The sequence below is a fragment of the Callorhinus ursinus genome, unplaced genomic scaffold (genome assembly GCF_003265705.2).
Source record: "Callorhinus ursinus isolate GAN/ISIS: 27379988/994484 unplaced genomic scaffold, GSC_fseal_2.0 scaffold4, whole genome shotgun sequence".
NCBI lineage: Eukaryota > Metazoa > Chordata > Mammalia > Carnivora > Otariidae > Callorhinus > Callorhinus ursinus.
In genome coordinates this window covers 19,599,007-19,623,117 of record NW_027397066.1, presented here as the reverse complement: position 1 = coordinate 19,623,117, position 24,111 = coordinate 19,599,007, and the positions used below count along the sequence as shown (strand labels likewise).

At 36.8% G+C, this 24,111-nt stretch overlaps 1 protein-coding gene across 1 annotated transcript in view; it reads left to right on the top strand.

Moving 5' to 3' along the window:
* The window catches only part of DHX15 (DEAH-box helicase 15), a 58,002-nt gene that overhangs the window by 11,049 nt on the left and 22,842 nt on the right, over window positions 1-24,111 (top strand). The window contains exons 3-5 of the mRNA XM_025887125.2: window positions 420-613; window positions 16,883-17,042; window positions 20,114-20,332. Coding sequence (XP_025742910.1) covers window positions 420-613; window positions 16,883-17,042; window positions 20,114-20,332 — 573 coding nt within the window. The remainder of the gene's footprint in view (window positions 1-419; window positions 614-16,882; window positions 17,043-20,113; window positions 20,333-24,111) is intronic.

Genomic DNA, 24,111 nt, shown 5'->3' with positions numbered 1-24,111 from the left:
TATTTCTGTAACCACAAGGGGTTGTGACTTCTATTTTCACCTGCATTTTGTAATTCAAATTGTATAAGAATTTAATAATTTCTGAGAAAATTTGTAGAAACTCACATGTTATAAAGTAGAATTTTTCATAAGTTGGGTTTTTTCCAGCATATAGAGAAATGTTTAAGGATGGCACAGTTGATGCTGTAGAGCATATTCGCACAGCCTCAGTGGGCCTAGCCTGCTCAGGAGTCATATCCGTATGACCCCTCCTTGGCTTGGAGAGTTCATGATATGCTATAAGTTTGAGTCTTAATACTTTGTGGTGTGCCTAATTGATTTTTGTTTTAAATTATTGGAATGCAATAAAATACTGCATGTTAAATATACCTGATATGCAGGTAGACTAGAATTAATTTAAATGTGAAATTATTTGATAGATTCCACAGTGGTGTGTGGAGTACATGCGATCATTACCAGGACCCAAGAGAGGAGTTGCCTGTACCCAACCCAGGAGAGTGGCTGCAATGAGTGTGGCTCAGAGAGTTGCTGATGAAATGGATGTAATGTTGGGCCAGGAAGTTGGTTACTCCATTCGATTTGAAGACTGCAGTAGTGCAAAAACCATTCTTAAGTAAGTACTATCTTTAAAAATGCATACTTTATTTCTCTACTTCTAGTTTTTTGCCACTAGATAGAGGGCTTTGCTAGGGGAGTCTCAAATCATCCAAATTTAAAATAGTCCAGAGAAGATCTTCTTAGACTTACAAGTGACTTTTTAAGATGGATTCTCTTTCTTGCTGGTAATATATATAGCTGTTCAGTAGACAATGAGCTTCAAAGGTCAGATTTTAGTTATTTGGTGCTGTATCTTAGGTGAAATGTTACAGCATTTAAATGTGATAGAAAAGTGATACATCTTAGTAAAAGTTATTTTTAGAATGATGTGTGGGATGGGATAGAAATTATTTGGGGGATAGGGCTTTTAATGTTATATAGCTATTACTGTACATATGTTATGAGCTAAAAGGAGGAATCTTTTGTTGTGTAATACACTCTTGGAGTCTCCTCAAAGTCCTTTACCTTTTCATTTATAGCTGTGGTGCATGGTTGACTACCACGTTGAGCTTCTTTCTAATATTTTCTTTAACTGTCCTAATTTTTTTCATCTTACACTTATATTCTGCATAAGTTGTGAGACATGTTGCCTGACGGTAGTTCTTTTGAAAAATCTTCCCTTTTTATTGCTTCTGTTTATTCTGTATATATATATGACATTTAAATCATTTTTAAAAAATGGTTTCTTTGTCACGATGTCATCTCCCTGAGGTTTTTAAAAGACAATTTTGGAACAAAATGTTACATGGGCAGTTGAAATGAGTCATTGATGGCAGAAATACATACAGTCTTATGGGGAAAATAATATATTACAGAAATTTTCAAATGTATGCAGAAGTACAATAGTATAATGAACTCCCACGTGCTTATCATGCATCTTCAACCATGGCCAGTCTGTTTAATCCATATCCCAACCTTTCCCTGTCCCATATAATTTGAAGCAAATCTTAGACATTATATACTTTCATCTCTAAATATTTCAGTGTACATAGGTCAAAGATAGTTTCTTACATAGGTATGGTATTCATAACTTGAAAAATTTCCTTAACCAAAACATCCAATCATTCTTCAAGTTTCATGTCAATTTTTTCTAGTTTCTTTGATAGGTATTATTAGAACTTCAGGTTAAAGAATTCAGTATTTTTTATAGCAGCTGGACAATTATTTAAATCAGCTTGTCTTTGACTTTAAGGCATGTTTTTGGTTTATATCTTAAGCTTCATTGAGTACATCTTTTTAGTTTAGTGATAATCATTATTGTTCACTTGTAACTGATATAATTGATGATAGAATTACATAAAATCATAACTTAAGATTTCATACTAATTTAAAATGCAGATAATGTCAAGGACTTGAGGACAGTAAAGGGCAGATTTTACTCATCTTTAGGAGAAATAATTATTTTGACATTTGGTTCACTAAGTATTGAATGTTTCTTGGCAAGCCACAGTTGAGCAGGGAAAACGGAATTTGGAAATTGAGAGAGGAAAGTTATATGTAATAGTGGGTCAGAGTGTGTGTGTGTTAGTGTTAGGAAGTGGTAGGCTTTCAAAAGATGTATGCTTGTGAAAGATTTTGGTTCAGTTAATAGGGAATGACAACGTATAAATAGTTTTGATAGATCAGAATGAAAGTATATTTGGCATTGTGATGTTTTCTTATGAAATGGTTCCCAGAGGCTATAACTAAACTTTAAACAAAAAAAGCATACTTACTCTGGACAGGGCAAACTTACTGGGATATCTTCTAGAATCTGAAGAACTAGAAGCTAACCTAATGTTGTCTTTCAGTGATATTAAATCCTGTTTAATAGCATGGAACGAATGATAGTTTTGACAGTAGGAATGCTTCACCAAATGGAGTGTTGTATGAATCCCTAGATGTATTTTGTATAGTCATCAATCAGCTCATTTCTTCAGAACCCCAGATGTTAAAAACAGCTAGAACCTAATCTTAAGGAGGATCAGTTGCGTAGTTAATTGGGTAGGAAGAGTGAATGCTTAAGACAGCTATCAGTCTCCTCCTTTAGCTATTCTCATACACAATTAACCTTTGAGCCACAGGGGTTAGAAGCAAAACCCCCTTCACTGCACAAATCTGTGTCTAACCTGACTTCCCCACAAGTTACCTACTAATGGCCTGCTATTCACTTCACCAATAACAAACAGTTAACACGTATTTTGTATGTTATGTATATATTATCTACCATATTCTTGGGAGTAAGGTATGGGAAAAATCATAAGAAAATAATTTACAGTTCTATACTGTATTTATTGAAAAAATCTGTGTATGAGTGGATCTGTGCAGTTCATACCTGTGTTGTTCAGGGGTCAGATGTGGATATAAAAATGCCTAGGAATCCATTATTTAGCCAGAAAAAAAGGCTTCTAATTTTCACCATAGAAGAATGGTAAAGAGGACTAACTTCTGAGGATTCTGCCTGAGGGACTCAGTTCAACCATACTCCTCCTGATTTCGTTGTTGACAGTAAACAAATACTTTTTTACTAATTAAATTTGTTTGAGAGTACTTTAGTTAAATTAGTGTATCTTTAAATCATCTCTATTCACATTAAGAGTCCAAAGGTACTTTTTCTGGTGTTTGGGACATAGATCCATAAATTCTAGATTCTAGATCTACTATTGTGCTATTTTCAGAGAATTGGATCTAGTATAAATTAGTGCACTCTCTGTTAGACTAACTTTAAAAACCTGTCCAGTCCCAGTAGACAAGTAGTTTTCAAGCCATAGGTGTAAATCGTTTTTTCATTTGTTGTAATTTTTGCCTGCTTCCATCACTTTTCTGAAGTATTCCTTTTGCAGTATGCTTAATGTTCCATTTTGGCTTGGAAATTAGGAACAACCCCCCCCCCCCAAAAAAAAACAAGTGAGATAGCTAAAGAAGAGCACACCAGTCTGTGCAAGATGTTGCCAAGTTTGTGACTTGTCAGTGACAAATACCTTAATTCACTTTAAGGAAGAAGAGATGATATACTCTTGCAGTGGATTTTAAGAAGCACTTTGGAGTTATGACAAATTTTAAGAAATCTGTTCATTTATTTTGAGGGGGCTGATAATTTTTTTATGGAATAAAACAGTTTGATAGTCTTGAACCTTCAGGTAGATACAGTATTTGAAGTTGGTAATTTTGTACCTAATTTAGTTATTTCCTTTTTGTACCCTCTCCCCCAAGCTGCAAAATTCTGAGATATTTTGATATTAAGGGAACCCAGTGATGTACATAAGTAATGTTTAGTTAGTCGTACAGTTAATTGAGTACCTTCTTTGTGTTGGACAGTGCTAGCTAGATACAGTACTAAAAAGCAGATCTGGTTCTTGTCTGCATAAGGTAAATACAATTTCATATTGTGATTAGGCTTCTGAAAGAGAATACTGAGGTTTTTATGAAGGCATGATTTGACAATTCAAATTGAAAAGAGAAGATGGAATAAAGGCATGAGTTGAAAGTAATGGTTCGCCAGGGTAGGGATTGGGGTATAGGGAGCAGAGCTTTCTTCGCAGATGGAACAGCATTTTTTTTTTAAACTTTTTTTAAGATTTTATTTATTTGAGGGGCGCCTGGGTGGCTCAGTTGGTTAAGCGACTGCCTTCGGCTCAGGTCATGATCCTGGAGTCTTGGGATCGAGTCCCTCATTGGGCTCCCTGCTTGGCGGGGAGTCTGCTTCTCCCTCTGATGCTCCCCACCCTCTCATGGACTCTCTTTCTCTCATTCTCTCTCTCTCAAATTAGAGCGTGCACATGAGCAGAGGGAGGGGCAAAGGGAGAGGGAGAAGCCCACTCACTGAGCAGGGAGCCCGATGGAGGGCTCTAGCCCAGGACCCTGGGATCATGACCTGAGCCGAAGGCAGACACTTAACCGACTGAGCCACCCAGGCGCCCATGGAACAGCGTTTTTAAAAACTTTCCTGAAGGGGGTAAAAACGGACTTTTTACTTGAGAAGATACTGAAGTTTGTGTATTCTTTAAAGTATCCAAATGATTTATGTAATTCAGCATTTCCATGCCTGATTCCTCGAGATGATACAGGACTGGTTTATGGACAGTAGAGATAATTAAAGATTGGTTTCTTTCTCTTGCCTAGTTGGAGTGTAAACTCTTTGGGAAACAGAGTTTGCGTCTATATCTGTATATTTGCCTTGTGCATGGAACTTCAAAAAAAAATAAAAAACCTGAGATGGAAAAGGCAACAGAGGAGTGTGAAATTTGTCACTACACTGTAGACGGTGGGTGAATCTTCAACATAAATGTGAAAAATGGGTAGCTTTTTCATGAAAAGACATTTTTCCTGATTTCTTGGTGGAGAGGGTATGATGATAGGGTGATTTGGTGTATATAATTTGTAATTTCCCTTCTATTCTGAATCTTTTGCTTTTGGGTGTCAGATTCATTTCCATTTTGGGATCTGTCACAGGCTAAGAAATCAATCTGGGGTAACGTTTATGAAGCAGAAGGTGTTGTAGCTCTTTTCTTCAAGGATGCATGTTTGTTTTTTAAGACCCGCACCATCCTGAGTTGTTTATCGTGTGTGTGTGTGTGTGTGTGTGTGTGTGTGTGTGTGTGTGTGTGTGTGTGTGTGTATAGCTTCAGGACAGGCAGCTGGAAAAATCAAGAGAAATTAAGGACAAGACATAGTTTAAATCTATAATCAGGTGATACAGAGAAATGAACAGAACTTGGGTCTAAAGGTGTGATAAACCCCTTGTAAAGCTTGAGGGAGAAAAGTTTTGAGTTAACGAGCCAAAGAAGTGCTATTCTACATAATATGAATCGGAAACTTTCCACATCTTTTAATCTCCAAAAGGAAACCTAGACAAGAAGATGAAAGAAAATCTAAAAATATATAGTAAATATGAGATTCCAGTATGAACACTGCTACAATAAAGACTTGGCTGGTACAGGACCTTTAAGGTTGACACTGGGGAGGATTTACCAGGCCTTGCTGTAGCACGTTCCCATAGCAGGTTGTTTGGGGTGTGAGTTAGAAGCACCAACTGCATAAGGACTACTTAAAGAGATGCCACAGTGGGTTTCCAATAAGGCGACATTGTTAAAAAGTATATGAGTTGAGAAGAGAATCAAAAGGAAATACATCCTAAACCACAGACTAAGATTACAGGGCTGGAAGTTGTGTCCCAGTTTTGCCACTTAATAGCTGTGATCTTGGCAATGTTAATTAACCTCCGTGTTTATTGCTTTTTCAGAAGATAGAGCTGATAATAACTACCTCATATGGTTGTTCTGAGATGAAATACGTTTATTTGTGTACAGCCCTTAAAGTAATTCCTATCGCCCTGCAAATGCTAAGTCAACATTTCTACTTTTGCTGCTGCTGATAGTGGTGGTAGATTTCCAGTTTGAGAAATTATTGGATCTTATTAACCAGTTAACCCAGTTAATTAAAAAGAACAAAAACTTAATAAAGTTCCTTTTAATGCAGCACATGAATTACAATTTGGGGGTTTTAACTTGAATTAAAACTTGGACATTACTTGTCACTATAAAATGAATGAATGAATCCAAATATTCTTTTAGGGCTGGAGGTAAGCTGTGAAATAGGCCTGGTACTTTAAAGACCATTAATTACATAAACATTAATTATAAAGTAATTTATTGAACATCTGTTGTATAGTAGGCTTTGTTCTAATTCAAGTATAGCACTGGGATTAGATAAAGGTAGTCTTATTATTAAATCTTTAGAAAAGGGGTGGTAATAAAGAATAAATGTGGTTATTTACCACTTAAGCATTTCCTGTCAGACTGAAAACTCATCATTGTCACTTAGTGTTAGAATTCTTTGGTTTTTTATTCATTCATAAAAGCTAACTTGATTTCCTAAAGGTATGCATATATTACATTTGATCTTTGTGTTTATACTTCAGTACTTGGCAAGGGTTTAGTTATTAGGAGGCTCTTTGTTTATAGTGCTTAACATCTTAAAAATTAAATCAAATGTATGCATTTATACTAGCTTTCTGTAAATTCTGTTGTGAGGATGACAGGCGTTTCCTTCAAAACTTGTGAAAACTTGAGGAATGGGCAGTCTGTTTTGAAAAAGTGATTTAGTTGCCTTCTGTTAATTTCTTAGGCATTTCTTTTGCTTGATTACATAGCTAACTGAAACATACCACATATATTTTAGCTGTTTGCCGAAATAAAGCTGTATGCTTTGAATGCTGATCTCAGAACTATGAGGCTGTCTCTACAGGTTATAAGTGGGGTTTGCGGTTTTCTGTTTGCTTTCTTTTTGTCCATTTTTTGGTATTATAAATGCATTGAAACATTGTAGATTCCAAATTATTCAAAACACTGTGTGGTACCTTTCCATGTGACTGTTCACATCTAGTATGTTCTTTGTAACCAATACTATGTATAGGTTGTTGTGATTGTAGTATTAGTATTGTTCGAATGTATCAAGTTGAACTTGACTCTGTATAAAGGTGGGCTTATCCCTTTAGAAGTGAAAGGAACATTAAGTATACAAAGGAACTGTGTTAGTGTCACTAGTTCTTTTCTGACTTGGTTGGGGACTTAAGCTGTGAAGCAATTAAGAACATAGTTTGATTCAGTCACATGAATTATATAGATGATTTCACAGAGGAGAAGGTATTTGATCTGAGCTGAGAAGGGTGGAGGGACTTGCAGATTAACTCAGTGAGCTAGGTTTTAAGTAGAGTAGAAATTCCTGCGCTACCTTGGTTCACAGCTTCATGCTTAATGTTTCAGTAATTTTTCCTGGTACCCTAGGTCAGAAGAAATGACTCAGAATTCCATTTATTTATTGGTTCAGTCCTAAAAACATCGTTAAGTATTTATGTCCTAAATTAGCCCTTTAAACAAATACCACACATTCATTGGAAGAAAAATATTTTTATTTCATTCTTAAACCACTGTTATCTTCTAGTGTGGTATCAGTTTTTAAACTTTGGAGTTGGTTTGGACATTGCCATCTTTATTTACTGTTCTACACTGATATTTGCCTTATATTTACTTTTTATTAGAGCGACTATCAAAAATTGAGCCTTGCAAAGATAATATCTTTGAAAGGAATATGTATAATGAAGTACCTCTGCTAGTAGTGCTGTGGCATCACATGTTGAGTATGGAAAAACGATAATATAAATTGTTTTGAATCCTAAAGCAAGAACATAATTATTATTCTCTGGAAATAGGGTATCATTTAACAAATTGAATCAATTTACTGTAGCAAGTTAAGCGACCCGTTTATACCCAAAGAAGGAAGTAGTTTACTCTTCTCTTGACTGGATATATAAATAGATGTTAAAGTTCTACAGTAATCTAAACTTGGACTGTGCTAGGGGATTATATGTAAGCTGTCCTTTAGGAGATACTAATATTGAACAACCAAATATCTTTTTTTTTTTTTAACTACTGTGTTCACATGGATCAGGTTTGTAAATTTTTTTTTTTTGACATAACTTCGTAAAACTATATAAAAAGAGAAATAAAGTGCTAGCATTGTGGACACTGAAGACTTTTAAGTTAGTGATGAATCCAAAAATAGCCAGATCACCTAAAAGAGGTAAATAACTTCATTTTAAACTGACTTATGCTTTATTTTTGTACCTGTGGCATATAGAAATAACTGATATTGGAAGAAATTGTTGGAGGAAGGTAATTTGATGACTATCAGTAGTTACTGAAAAGTATAATAGCATTCTCTGTGAGCTTGTTTAAAAGTTGGTAATTGACCATTTTATAATATTGGCATTGTGAAGTATGGGTAGGGTGTGGGTGTTCAGGCTTCACTGTATTTATAGTAGTGAAAAGAGCTGTATTTTATAAAGTCACTATACTATATATAGTTTTGTTCTTCTAATATAGTTCCTGGTAAGTGCAAGCTGTTTTAACTTTGTCATTCTTCTGTTTCTTTTACTGTTGTCGTTCAAAAAGTATTCCACTGGTAGGGGCTGCTTTTGTTTTTTTTAGAGATTTTATTTTTAAGTAATTTCTACACCCGGGGTGCCGGGGTGGCTCAGTCGTTAAGCGTCTGCCTTTGGCTCAGGTCATGATCCCAGGGTCCTGGGATGGAGCCCTGCATAGGGCTCCCTGCTCCGCGGGAAGCCCGCTTCTCCCTCTCCCACTCCCCCTGTTTGTGTCCCCTCTCTCTCTGTCAAATAAATAAAATCTTAAAAAAATAATTTCTGCACCCAACGTGGGGCTCAAACTCAGAACCCTGAGATCAAGTGTTGTATGCTACCTACTAAGCCAGCCAGGCACCCCATCTACTGATAGGGGCTTTAAACAAAAATAGGTTATATGGTAGAGGGGAAAAAAGTGAATAAATATATATATATATATATTTTGGTTATGGTCTATTTCAGAAGTCTTGCTCCATTGTAACTTAAAGAATACTACATACTGTTTGTGCAGCCATTTTAATATGTGAAGTTTTTCTTGAATAAGAGGCACTCGTGACTTGATTGGATTGTAGTGGGTTAATCTGACAGTTTTAGTAGTAAATAGTAAAAATTTATACAAACCTTAAACTTTTTTAAAATTTTAATTTAAAACCTGTACATTCATTCATCAGTCTTTTAATGTAGGATGAGCACCATTTTCTTGAATATGGGCCCTTTGTTTGGAGTTCAGTTAGGCAGTTAAAATGTCTCGATCTTACAGTGGTATTTAAACTTCACTTGGAAAATACGTATGTGCTACCTTTCTGGAATTTGAGAGAATTGAATCTTGAATTCTGGAATTCCAGACCTCTTTCACTTATTTATAGTTACGTCACACATTTGATACTGTGTGTGACTCATCTTCTTTGAGCTTTTCTGAAGCATTTAACAGGAAACATCTGTATAACTCTCTTTTCTACACTAAGACCTTACCATTTCATGTCGGATATAATTGTGTTGATCCAGCTGGTAGGGACAGAAATGTGGCTATACCACAGTATGTTTTACAGAGGGTAAGGTTACCATCCCAAGGATTTATTAGGTAAAGGTTAGTTAAGAGCATAGCGTAGAATTCTATATAGAGTATTTAACAAGTGCCCAACAATTGGTATACTAGGTGCTCTAAATACATTCTTTTAATTTAAACAAAAGCCACCGTATTCTCATTTTACAAATGGCGTATTAGAGAAGTTGATCTTGTTCAAGATCAGATGCCAAGAAGACGGGCTTGAACCTAGGTTTGTCTTGCAATAGGGGTGTATCCTTAACCACTGTATGTGGTGTTATTCCTCATCTCCATGTAATTCTTTTATGTGTAAGTATTTGTAAAGTGTTGCTAGGTAATTTGGAAAGCAGTAAATCTAATTACTCAGATTAAACAGTCCCAATCATTTATAATAAGCTTTGAAGCAGTTACCAAGAATTTCTTTGGGTCATGCTGAGTCAAGTTTTGGATTCTTTAGAAACAGTTTTTTTTTTTTTTTTTAAGATTTTATTTATTTATTTGACAGCTAGAGAAGGAACACAAGCAGGTGGAGTGGGAGAGGGGGAAGCAGGCTTCCCCGCGGAGCAGGGAGCCCGATGTGGGGCTCGATCCCAGGACCTTGGGATCATGACCTGAGCCAAAGGCAGACGCTTAACGACTGAGCCGCCTAGGCGCCCCATAGAAACACAGTTTTGATTTAGCTGCATGTGCAGTTATGCCAGAATAAAGCCTATACTTTGAAAGGTAACCAGATCCTAACAGTATTGCAAGAGTACTACCTATCTAGGATTTTCGGAATAGGTTAACTTAATTGTTACAGCAGGGTTGGTTCAAGACATGGCTGCTGATTTCACTTACATTGTTCTGGAACAGTAAATACAAAGTTGCCTTATTTTTTTTTAATGACTATAGTTTGTTTTATTCTATTCATAGGCACTCAGAATTGCAGTTTTTGCTATTAAAAACACTTGCTGGGGTGCCTGGGTGGCTCAGTCAGTTGAGTGTCTGCCTTCGGCTTGGGTAGTGCTCTCGGGTACTGGGATGGAGCTCCATGGCTGGCTCCATGCTCAGCGGGGAGTCTGCTTCTCACTCCCCTCTTTCTTTATCCCTTCCCCCTGCTTGTGCTTTCTCTCTCTCTCTCTAATAAATAAAATTAAAAAAAACCAAAAACTTGCCCTTAGTACCCTAACAAAACCTTGTACACACATTTTTTCATACATGCACAACGTATATATCTGAAAGAATTCCCTACAAATGAAATTGGTTGGGTTACAGGGTATGTTTGAATTTTATTAGTGCCAGATTGCCTTTCGTGGAGAATTATCTATTCTGACCAGTAAGGAATGAGCAAATGAGTGTCTGTTTCTGTATCCTTGCCAACATTGTATTGTGGAACGTTTTTATTCTTTGTCAGTATTGTAAGTGAAAAATGGAATATTATTATGGTTTTAATTTGCATTTCTTTTGTATGAAATGGAGCATCTTTACATGTATTTATGAGCCATTTGTGTTTCTTTTTGGGTCTCAGACTATTGCTTTTCTCATCTTCCCAGAAGTATTGCTACCTGCTTGACTGTCATTTGTAAGGTGCTATTTTAAAATGCATCCCAATCACAGAGAAGGTAAATTTGAAAAAATTTACAGTATTATAGGATTAATGAAACTTGGTGTTTGTCCATCTTTCTGTGGTTTTTTATATTGATTGTAGGAGCTTTTAACAGAATTGGCATTCTGGATATCAGTTGCAATTTTCTTAACAAAATTGGCCTTCTGGATTTAAGTTCCAATTTTTGCTCACTTTGCCATGTTTCTTTGCTTTGTTTATCACACTTCATGCCATGTAGAAACCTGAATTTTATACAGGTGTTTTTAATTAATTGAATTAATTGAAGTTGTGTTCAGTGAATTGAACAATTATTTGAATCCATGTGTTCTGTGTTTTGTTTCTGTTTTACACATCTTTGATCAATTTAGAACTTTTTTTTTAGGGCGATAATAAGGTTTGTGGTAGGGATTTAGGAAGGTTCACACTCTATGTCTCTCTTAACATATTCCTACACCAGAGAACATAACAGTAAGTTATTGGGGATTGTTTCCCCACATAGACATAATTTTTCGTTACTTATAACTTGAGCATTAGTTATTGACATTCATTAAAGTTATGAATAATCTGATAACAGTTTATTAAAAATTTCTGGTGTACATTTTGGGAAACATTTTCACCATTCTGTGCATCTTTTTTCTTTATGATTTTTTTCTTTGAACCAGACAACTTGAGAAATTTTTCAAGAAATTGTAAATATATGTAAACACAAAACTAAACAATACCTTTGCAGTCTGTAATGTTTATTGGAATTGGTGAAATTGGCTAGGGATCAGGTTTGGCAGTTGGCTAGTAGTTGTAGTATGCCATTTGCATGTGTGCATTGCAAAAAAATACTCAAGCTAAGTTTATACTACTCAGCACACTGAATTTTTTTTTGTTTATTTTATTAATTAAACAGTCATGGTTGAAAATATGAACTGTTTCTGACTTACTCTTCAGGGATCTTTTGCTGCTTTAGGCATGTATTTAACCTGCCTCTTGTTTAACTTGATTTAGACTGGTGCTTCTCATACTTTAGCAAGCCTCAGAAACACATGAAAGCTTGTTCGAACAGATTGCTATGCCTCATCTTCACAGTTTCTGATTAAGCAGTTCAGGGGTGAGACCCAAGTTTTGTATTTCTAACCAGTTCACAGGTAATACAGCTGACTCTAAGCAAGTTTTTGTTTCAGAACAGAAGAACACTGGATAGTAGGGTTTGCAGTCAAATGCAGAGTTTGACTCTCCTGTGCAGTTTTTGAAACTATTGTTGAAACTTCAAAATTGGGTGGTCACAGTTTTATTACTGTGCCACCCTGTTTGTTGCCTTTAGTCTGGTTAAATATTCCATTAGTACTACGGAAGGTAGTAAAACTTGAAAATGGCTATGGCTTTTATAGGATCACCAGTCCCCTGGTTCTGCTTTTTTCTGTGCTTTGTGTTTGGTTACTTTTTTTTTTTTTTTTAAGCCGAGGGCTTCATATATAAACTAGTAGTACAGCAAGTCATTGGGTGGCTTTTCTTTTTTCTCAGGATTAATAAAGACCTTAATTTCACACACATACAAAATTCCATGCATAATTTAAAAAGGAAACAAAAACAAGGAAAAACCATAAAGGATACAGGGGAATAATTCTGTTAGTACACAGATAAAGTGCTGTTCTGTACAAAACAACAGAAAGACTCAGAATCAAGTCATTCTAAATACAAAGAAAGAAAATCACCTCAAATACTGTGCTAAAGTTGCCAGTAATTCTGGTAGTGGCTTAATTAGGCAAAGTGTAGGACCCTTCCTTCTGTTTTCCTCTTTATAGCATAAGTAAACAACAGTGACAGCAGGCCTGAGGAGTCTAGATGGAAGGACAAACCCAGAGGAGGGGAGGGAAACCTGGGGAGGGATAGGTGTGTGGTCTTGCTCCCAGCCTCCCATCTGTTCTTGATATAGGCCAGGTCAGTTGATTGGTCTTTATTATTTTGACATTTGACCTATTGAACTTGGGTCTTAATCCAGAGCCTCATCCCCTCTATTTTTTGCCAGTGAACATGTCTATACTTCGAGCCTCTGAATGTACTTTAAGAAAAGTCCAATATTCCTAAAATCAGCTGCTTGCGTTCATACTGGCACACTTTTTATTTAGAACTTCAAAACTTCAGACATATGGCACACATAGAAAGAAAAATTTACTGTGTATAAATACAATAACAACTGAAAAGACTACCTGAAGTCTCGTATTGAAAGCATGCCATAAAGATTGTTGGTAACACACAGCAAAGAATTGTCCCAAAACTCTGAAGGCCTAACAAACTGTAGTTTTCCAATAAAACAAAAATGTATGTTTTTCAGATGTTAAGATACACTAATAGAGACAAAATTAGAATTTTGAGGTGACTCATGAGAAAGATGTTGGATAGCAGAAATCTGTTCAGTTTTGGTACACACTTAGAGCATTGCTCAGTGTTACAGTGAGATGGGAGGAGGAAAAGGACGTACTTGTTTTGGGGGGACACTTATGTGACTTGCATCTGGTACTGGGTTGTTGAGTTTTTAAAAAATATCTATGTAGAAGATCCAGATGTACTTGGGAAGTCTAGTTCTGTTTCCCTGATTTAAAAGGCCACCTGGGGCACCTGGGTGGCTCACTTGGTTAAGCCTCCAAATCCTGGTTTCGGCTCAGGTCATGATCTCAGGGTTGTGAGATCAAGCCACACTCTGGCTTCATGCTCAGTGTGGAGTCTGCTTGAGATTTTTCCTTCCTCTGCCCCTCTGGCTCTTGTGTATGCGTGTGCATGTGTGTGCTCTCCTCTCTCTCTCTCTCTCTCAAATAAATAAATCCAAAAAAAATTAAAGGCCACCTAAGGTTTGGTGGTCAATTAAATCAGGGCAAAAAAAAAGTTTGGCTGATTAAGAGCATCCCCTGCAGTCATTTCAGAGGACAAAGAAAAGAGCAGTAGTACTTAACACTGTTTTAATATTACCTCTTTTCAGTAGATCACAAATGAGCTTACAGCTATTTTTTCTGTATGTTTCCAACCCCCAACCCCACGCCAGGTAACTTTTTGCTATTGTATTTATATATACATTTCCTCGGACTTTGAGGAGAGTGTGTTTGTATAGGAGGGGCCCAGGATTGGGGATCAGTACACTGATAACTTAGTCTAAAGCTATTTAACTGGTTTTGAGACCCTGGGAAAGTTAACTACTAATAGTGAATTTTCTACCCTGGAAAAGCAGCAATATTGGTTATATTTTTAAGAGACCTTTCATATTTAATTAAAATATTTTAGAGAGTGTGCACACGCAAGTGGGTGGGGGACAGAGGAAGAGAGAGTCTCAAGCAGACTCCTGCTGAGTGCAGAGCCCAACTCAACTTGGGGCTCCATCTCATAACCCTGAGATCACTACCTGAGCTGAAACCAAGAGTCTGACGCTTAACTGATTGAGCCACCCAGGTGCCCCTACAAATGTAATTTTTCCCGAAGCTCTCTATTGCACACACAACAAGCTTCCTACATTCCTGTGATGCAGGAGAGGTAACAGTGGCATCTCATAGAATTAGATCACAGGGTGATGATCAAATACTGAGACAACTGTTCGACGTCTGTCTCTGGAGTCTGGAAGTCAGAGGGTTTAGTTGACCATTTAACTTAGTACATATATTATGCATACTTTCTAATAAAACAAGGCAAATAGTAGTTCCATTAACGTGCAATATCTATGTTCTGCCATTTGCAGCACTTCCCTTCAGAAAAATATAAAAGAATGAGTATTTGGGTTAGCTGTGCTTTTAAGTGCCTCTACACTGTTGTGGTTTTGTGAAGCTTGAGGGATGTAAGAGGAAAAAGATCAAAATAAAGAGGGTGGCTTTTTTTTTTTTTAAATGAGTTTCAAGGAGTTTTCAAGTTAGAGCCTGATACTTCTGTCAGTTCTGTGACTTCACCTTTTTAGTAGGTGAGATTGAGGTACATTTTTACAATCTGAGGGTCTTAAAACTTGTAGCGATTTGGTGGGGTCTGTTACCTGGAAATGCTTGAACTTGATCTAGCTGTCCATATTTCACTTTAAATAAGTAATGTGCTATTGTTGGAACTATGTGTACTGGGTTTCTTGGCTAATTAAAATGTCTTCAAGAAGATTACACTGGGATTCCATGTTGAAATGAGTAAGCTTGGATACTGAGCAGCATGGTGTACGTTTGATGGTATTTAAGCAAATATTTATTGTTTGGAGAGTGACCAGTTAATTTTTTTTTCCCCTTTGAAAGAACAGACAAAAGCTTTGTGGAATCTGAGGAAGTTACTCACAAGCAGATGAAACTGTATTATGTTTTGCTACTGAGATACTTTGCAAAAGGATTGCCTATCTCATGTCAGTAATTAACAGCTGAAGTCAGGAGAAATTACTAAATGTCCTCAGATCAGAGAAACTTCAAAGCAGCTAGAGGCTATAGTGTAGCTGATGCATGTGCTGTGCTGCACTGTCCTTAAGCCATTGAGTCATAGTTTAATTGGCATTTTTTTCTTTCATGGTCTTAATATAAAATAATCTTCAGGTAATTCTGTGTCAACTGCAGAAATGTAGTTTACTTTAAAAAATATGGCCAAAGAGGAAAGAAGCCTAAAATATATAGAGTAAGGATGGGTTTGTTTGCCAAAAGTCTTACTAAATTTAGAAGTTAAAGTGAAATAAGGAGAATGATTCACTTCTGTACGTTGTCAATTTGGTGAACTTCACTGCTCCAACAATTCCATTAGCTAAAAATAACAAGTTGGCCCGTGAAAGATTCGGTTAGACTCATGTGTGAAAAATAAAAACCCAAAATAGTGAAGTTAGAAATGATGACTTCTCATTTTTATACTGCTTTTAAATTTGTAAATAAAACCATGAATTGAGTGAACTGTGACTTTAGCCTCTGCAGGCCGACTTTGTTTTGTCCTTGTGCCAAACTCTGGGGATAGTTCTTTTGTGTTAGTGACAGTAGCAGCCAGAATATCATGGCTAGGAGATGGTTGGCCCGTAACACCGTTTGCAAATCACCCTGCATCTGAGTGCTGGATTAGCTGTTTCATCTTGAGCCATCTCTACACCTGGTTTCCCTCTCTGCTTCCTTCATTTAGTGGGTGTCCTTTGCCTTTTCTCTTTTATGTATATTTATCACCATTTCTAGTGCTAATGCTGCTCCTTATTTCATGAATGTATTCCTTTTTGTGCTTCTTTGCCATCACGTCATTGAATGGATGGGACTGGGGCAAACAGAGATGGTAGACTTTTGTGCTCTCTCAGCCCTTTTGAACCAAGGAAGGCTATTGTTAGCTTAAGTGGAGAATTACTAAGCCTTTAAAGAAATGTACTTTTGCATGTGGTAACTAATTTTAGTGATGTGTGGTTATAAAACAAAGTGGCATCTTAGTTTTGTTTTGCAGGTTAAACATTTCCGTTTTATATTTTTTTAAGAAACTCATTTAAGTGATGCATTTTGCTTTGGCATTTGTATGAAACCACGTGATCATTATATTCCATAAGCAGATTTAATCTTGTTTTCTTAATGCATTTCAGTATTACAGTCTCACTTGACAAGATTTGATAGTGTGTAACTTGTTTGATACTCTTAGAAGTTTTTCTTCATGTTTAATTTTGCAATTGATTATGAAACAATAGTACATGTGTTTTGGGGAAAATTTAATTTTGATTTTCCTGATGTCTTTGCATGTCATGAAGTTTAGTTTTAAAATCTTCTACATAAATGAACCTTGTCCAACTTGTGTTTTGTGGATATAGGTATATGACTGATGGGATGTTACTTCGTGAAGCTATGAATGATCCCCTCCTTGAGCGTTACGGTGTAATAATTCTTGATGAGGCTCATGAAAGGACTTTGGCTACAGATATCCTCATGGGTGTTCTGAAGGAAGTTGTAAGACAGAGATCAGACTTAAAGGTGAAGAAATTTTTTTACTCATTTGTTTCATAAAAAAAGGTATATATAAAAAACGGAATACATGCCAATCACTCTAATCAGCTATAAAATATCAAGTGTAAAATAAGGAACCAGTAAGTACCTACATTGTTATTTTTCTTGGTTTCTAATGTACGTAGCTGCGTCTTCATATGTGTTCTTGGTATGATTTCACTTTTTAGTAATGTATTTTTAAGTCAGATCTTTTCCATTTCTAACCCACCTGTGTTTTCTTGTGATCTAATGACGTGGTGGTTTTATAACCCTGCTGCTCACCCTACCCTTCATTAAATACAGAAACCTCAAGTCTTTGTCCTGTCCCAACATAAACACACCCATTATAACTCAGTCATGTTGGGTAGTAGAAACAGCTCTACCCAGAACAAGCAAGCCACTCCTCAGAAATGTGTTCACTTAACCTAGTTTGCTTGGGGTTTTTTTTCTGTCTGTTATACTGCTGCTACCCTGGCCAGTGTTACTCTGTTGATAAGGGCCTAAAATGGACTGAATTTTCTGACCTTTTTGCCTCCTAGAGTTTATGAAGTGCCTCTTTTTGCTGTGTGTGTGTGTACCATTTATTGGAGCTTAGACTCATTATTCGGTTGTTAGTGTATGTGTTATAGGGATTGTACAGCGGGCAGAAAGATTCTGGGTCTTAAAAAATTATCTTAGTATGTTTTTGCTTGTAAATTAAGTTTATTGATTAAACCTTATGAACGATTGAAGTTTTTGTTTGATTTTAATTGTAGTTGACAGGTTATGTTAGTTTCTGATGTTCAACATAGTGATTGGTAATGACAACTCTGTATGTTACGCTGTGTCACCTCGAGTGTGTAGCTACCATCTAGAGTGACTGTAGAACGCTATTACGATACCATTGACTGTATTTCCTATGCTGTACCTTTCATTCCCGTGACTTACTCATTCCATAGCTGGAAGTTTGAAACTCCTACTCCACTTCCTTCATTTTGCCCATCCCTCCACCCCGCTCTTCTGGCAACCACCAGTTTGTTCTTTGTATTTATGGGCCTGTTTATACTTTGTGTTCTTTAGATTTCACATATAAGTGAAATCAGGTGTGGGCTCTTCACGCTTTTAGGAAAGAAAGTCGAAGTAGAAATTACTCTGTAGTAGAATGTTTTATGGGGTGCCTTTTTAAAAATTTTTTTATTGTTTTTTTTTTTTAAGATTTTATTTATTTATTTGACAGAGAGAGACACAGCGAGAGAGGGAACACAAGCAGGGGGAGTGGGAGAGGGAGAAGCAGGCTTCCCGCTGAGCAAGGAGCCCGATGTGGGGCTCGATCCCAGGACCCTGGAATCATGACCTGAGCCGAAGGCAGATGCTTAACGACCGAGCCACCCAGGCGCCCCAAGTTTTTTATTGTTAATCACCATACATTACATCATTAGTTTTTGATGTAGTGTTCCATGATTCATTGTTTGTGCATAACACCCAGTGCTCCACGCAGAACGTGCCCTCTTTAATACCCATCACCAGGCTAACCCATCCCCCTACCCTCCTCCCCTCTAGAACCCTCAGTTTGTTTTTCAGAGTCCATCGTCTCTCATGGTTCGTCTCCCCCTCCGACATACTCCCCTTCATTCTTCCCCTCCTGCTATCTTCTTCTTCTTCTTTTTTCTTAACATATGTTGCATTATTTGTTTCAGAAGTACAGATCTGTGATTCAACAGTCTTGCACAATTCACAGTGCTCACCATAGCACATACCCTCCCCAATGTCTATCACCCAGCCACCCCATCCCTCCCACCCCCCACCACTCCAGCAACCCTCAGTTTGTTTCCTGAGATTAAGAATTCCTCATATCAGCGAGGTCGTATGATACATGTCTTTCTCTGATTGACTTATTCACTCAGCATAACACCCCCCAGGTCCATCCACGTCGTTGCAGATGGCAAGATCTCATTCCTTTGGATGGCTGCATAATATTCCATTGTGTATATATACCACATCTTCTTTATCCATTCATCTGTCGATGGACATCTTGGCTCTTTCCACAGTTTGGCTATTGTGGACGTTGCTGCTATAAACATTGGGGTGCACGTACCCCTTCGGATCCCTACATTTGTATCTTTGTGGTAAATACCCAGTAGTGCTATTGCTGGATCGTATGGTAGCTCTATTTTCAACTGTTTGAGGAACCTCCATACTGTTTTCCAGAGTGGTTAGGGGTGCCTTCTTTTTAAGTAAATTTTTAATGGGTGCTGTACTGTGTGATTACATGGAGGGAGGGTGACTGCACTGTCTTGTAGCCCTGCCCCTGAACAGCCTTTTGTGGCTGTGGCTTTTTACAACAATGTAGAAAATCCCTGTGTGGGAATTTTTCTAAAGAAGTCATGCTTATTAAAAATGCTTTGGAAGAAGGGAGAAAATTTATATCTGTGCCAGTGATTTTTTTTTTTTTTTTTGGCTTTTTCACATTTCCTTTTTTTTCCCTGTGTACAAGGTTGTTATGGTCTGTCTTAATAAACATGGTAGTAATCATACTATTTATTAATAATGTTTTGTATCAGTCCCCTTTACATATTACGTAAACTTTATGTAAACATAAATATGTTATGAACATTTTATGAACTTTGGGTTTAAGGTATTGTTTCATGAAGATATATTGTAGTTTATTGGATATTGGGTTTATTTCTGATTTTGTAAAATGTCAGTAACTCTATAGCTCAACATTTCTGTATTTGATACATTTTTAAAGATTTATTTATTATTAGAGAAAGGAGTATGAGCAGGGAGAGGGGCAGAGGGGGCGGTGGGGCGGTGTGTGTGTGGGGGCGTGGTTGTGATCTCAGAATCCTGAGATCATGACCTGAAGCTGTGATCAAGAGTCAGTCACTTAACTGACTGAGCCACCCAGGTGCCCCTGCATTTGATTTTTTTAATCAGTTTATTTGTATGAAGATTTTTGTAGTTTTTTTTAATAATATATATAGAACAGTAAACATTACTTGTCTTTTTTCCTTAAGACCATGTAAGATCCTTGAAGACAGCTTTAAATAATTTACTGTTTTTTTTTTTTTTTTTTCCAGGTTATAGTTATGAGTGCTACTCTAGATGCAGGGAAATTCCAGATTTACTTTGATAACTGTCCTCTCTTAACTATTCCTGGGCGTACACATCCTGTTGAGATCTTTTATACTCCTGAACCAGAGAGAGATTATCTTGAAGCAGCCATTCGAACAGTAATCCAAATTCATATGTGTGAAGAGGAAGAGGGAGATCTTCTACTTTTCTTAACTGGTCAAGAGGTATAGTCATTATTTTCTTCATTATTTAGCCTTTAGCATATTAAATTATACAACAGCTTTTTAAACCTAAGAACTTGGCATATATTAACCATGTGTTTCTTATCCCAAGTTTTAAAGTTTTTCTTGAACTTGATTGTATTTAAGTATGAAATATATAACCCCTTTGTGTACTCTATAAATACCCTTTTATACTGTGTTGGTGTTTGTTAATTATTGTAAGAATGTTAAATGCTTTTAGAATTTCAAGATTTAGCAATTGCAGTCTCAGCTTTGGAGAGACCTGGATGGTAAGAAGTGGTGTGGTAATTTGCAGTTCTGCTGAAGCAAAAATTTGAACCACGCAGCTGCTGTGAAGATCAGATTGTCCTAGTCAGTTAGCTTGTGAGTGAACTTGAGTCACTTGGGTGCCCATTCAACATCAAAACAAATGTTTGTGTTTTGGTTTTGTTTTCCATGTGTTTACTGAGGATTTGAAGGAGTCACTGAAATTTCTTAGTTAGAAGTTAACTCATTTTAAGATACACATTTTATTCTCAGGTGCTACATTTTGTAAAACTTGTTTCACACAGTAGGTTTATAGGTGTGCTATGAAATTCTCAAGCTAAAGTTCAGGAAAAAGCTGTCTGGATAAAACAGTTTCAGAGAGCCTTTTACTGGAAGTTTTCTTAAGAGCTTGTCCTTTGTTTCAATAGATTTTATGAATTTCCTAGAATGTGCTTCTCAAACTAACATACATGCAGATCAGTTAGAAAATTTGCAGATTCTGATTCAATAGATCTGGTGGAGCCTGAGATTCTGTATTCCTAACAAGCTTCTAAGTAATGCTGAAGCGCTCCAGGTTTGAGTGGTGAGGTTCTAGAGTAGCACTGTCCCATTAGACCTTTCTTCCTTCCTTTTTTTTTTTTTTTAAGATTTTATTTATTTTTTGACAGAGAGAGGGAACACAAGCAGGGGGAGTGGGAGAGGGAGAAGCAGACTCCTCCCTGAGCAAGGAGCCCAGTACGGGGCTCAATCCCAGGACCCTGGGGTCATGACCTGAGCTGAAGGCAGACGCTCAACTACTGAGCCACCCAGGCGCCCCGCGTTAGATCTTTCTTCAGTGCTGGACAAGTTCTGTGTCTGTGCTGTTTAGTATGGTAGTCACCAGGAATGTTACGGCTTTTGAGTATTTGAAGTGTGGCTGTGAGAGGAGGGATTAAATTTTAATTTTACAGCATTTTAATTAATTTACATTTAAATAACTACATGTGCCAACCCTCTTCCTGTTTGTTTTTGTATGGCCCACGAGTTAAGAATTGTTTTTACATTTTTAAACAGTTTAAGAACAAAGAATGTGCAGCAGAGATGATCCATGGATGCAAAGCCTAAATTGTTTTGGCCCTTTACAGTAAAAGGTCTGAGCCCTGCCCCAGAACATTGTTTCTGAAGTGTGGCCAGTGGACTGAGGGGAGGAGAGTTTGTTAAAGCAAGTTCTTGGCCCTGTTCCACCAGACTTGCCGAAATAGGTGAAATCTGAGGTGTGATACAGGAATCTGCATCTTCAATGAAGTCTACAGGCCATTTTTGTATTTCCCTAGGTTTAAAGGTCATTGTCCTGGAGAATGTTTAAACCAGTATAATTCCTGTAGTACATTAATGACACAACTGTAAACACTGTCGTGGGGGAATTGCCCTTGTTCTCCCAGATAGCAAAATCAGAAGTCTTCTGTGTGACTGCCTGCCTCCATTGGAATGTGACTTATTTTATTTGTATTCAATTTCTACAGGAATGCTTGACAACACATAATATTCTGGCAAATGCTATTGTTTTAAGAGCTATAAATATTGAATAATTTTTTTTATCCTTGCATTTCTTCAGTATTTATGTGATCTATGATTTGTACTCCCATTGGCCATCGTTCCTTTACTGTAGAACAGGGTTTTTCGGCCACAGCACTATCTACATGGTAGGCTGATCAGTTTTCTTGTTGTGGGGTAACCTGTGCATCGTGGCATCTTTGGTCTTTACCCATTAGATGCGTAACGTTCGCTTCCCCAGTGGTAACAACGAAAAATGTCTGCAGACATTGCCACGTGTCCCCTGGGTGGAAAATCATTCCCAGTACAGCATCACACTTGTTCTTTTGGGAAATAAAGTGTGTTGCAAATTCAGTTTTACAGATAGACCTATGTTGGTACTAGTCTTCCCTTTTATGCATTTTGAATGGAAGAATTTTTAAATACTTTGTAAGCAAGAGTACCACATGCGTTTTGGGCGGCATGTAGACGGTATTTATGCACTAAGGCAGTCTTTCGGCAGTCGAGGTATTCTTTCCCTTTTGTGCCTGGTCTCCAGTTTCTTGCTTCATCCAGAGTGCTGCGTAGTGTATTTTTGTAAATGACTTAAAAATAGCCATTATGTTCAGATAACTAATGATACTAGAATTTTATCAGAAACATCAGATGGTCTCATGGTAAGGACCTGAAAGGCTTTTCTGTGATTTAACTTCTTGTATTTGATATTTTGGCAGCTATCCCATAGTTGGGGAAAGGAAGGGAACAAGCCCCATGGTTTTCAAATGTGTGCTAAAGTGTATGTTTTCCAGTAGTTACTAACTGTAATTGTGAACTAGGTTTGCATGTGTCCTCTTATATTTTTAAATCACCTTTAGGGGACTAGTCTTGAATTTGAAGGTCTTTAGGGTTAAAGGAGCAGAGTACCTAATTTATTTTTGTTTCACTGATTGTGTTTAGTAGAGCTGACTTAATATAAAATACTGTTTTTCATGTCTGTGAACCTGTGTTATTTTTACATGGTCAGTTAAATGGTAGATCTCAGAATTCAGTAGTCTTGTTTTCATAAAGTTGAATAGCATCTGTAAAATTTAGTTTTCTCATGAAATTTTAGAATGATTCTTAAGAGCATTTTACCATTTTGACTACTTAAACAATAATGCATCTGTAGTAATCTGTGGGTGAATTTGGGAGTAGGAAATCAATCTTAATTGAAAAGTTGGAAAAGATTTGAATTCTAGAATATTTTTTATGTTATAATATGTTAATGCATAGAATCTGGACTTGTGATTAAAATTGTTGCCTAGTAGAAGTCCTTAGGGGAGCTACACTTCTGAATTAGATTAAGAATGATTATAACTGAAATATCAATTGTTGTCAGGGGTACATGAAGATGTTAAAACCATTCTTTAAGCAGCACATTCTTTAATTTTGCTGAGTAAAATGTCTTTTCCATAATGCAGTGAGTTCAGCCTCCTCAAATTAGTACTCCATATTTATTTACTCATGTATATTAATACTTTTGGAGCTGAAAGTCTTAAAAACTCCTGAGCTTCTGTCTCAATAGTCAATATTGCTCATAACTAAGCAACCCTAAGCAGATGGTTACTTTGTGCTGCTGAATGTCAATGAGCTTTGTGCTCCTCTGAACTTAACATTGTTGACTATGGAAATTTGGTAAACTTTAGGGAAAAATTTGTTGCAGTTTTAAAACTAAATGTTTAGAACCTTGCTTGTGTAAAAAAACAAGTGGTGTGGGATTCCCCTCCCATCTTTAGAGATGTGTTTATATCCCGTGCAGTAGTGATTTTGTTTTAGCTTTATACTTATTTGGCAGATTGGAAAGTCTAGTCCTAAGCATAAAGTTGGAATTATCTTGCTAAAATTCTGGAATCTGCAATGTACCATTTGGGGCACTTCTTTTTCTAGTATATGGAATGTGGATGTTTGGTGACTTTGGACCTTTTGTTTTCTGGTCAAATATATGGTTAAGTCAGCTAAATTAA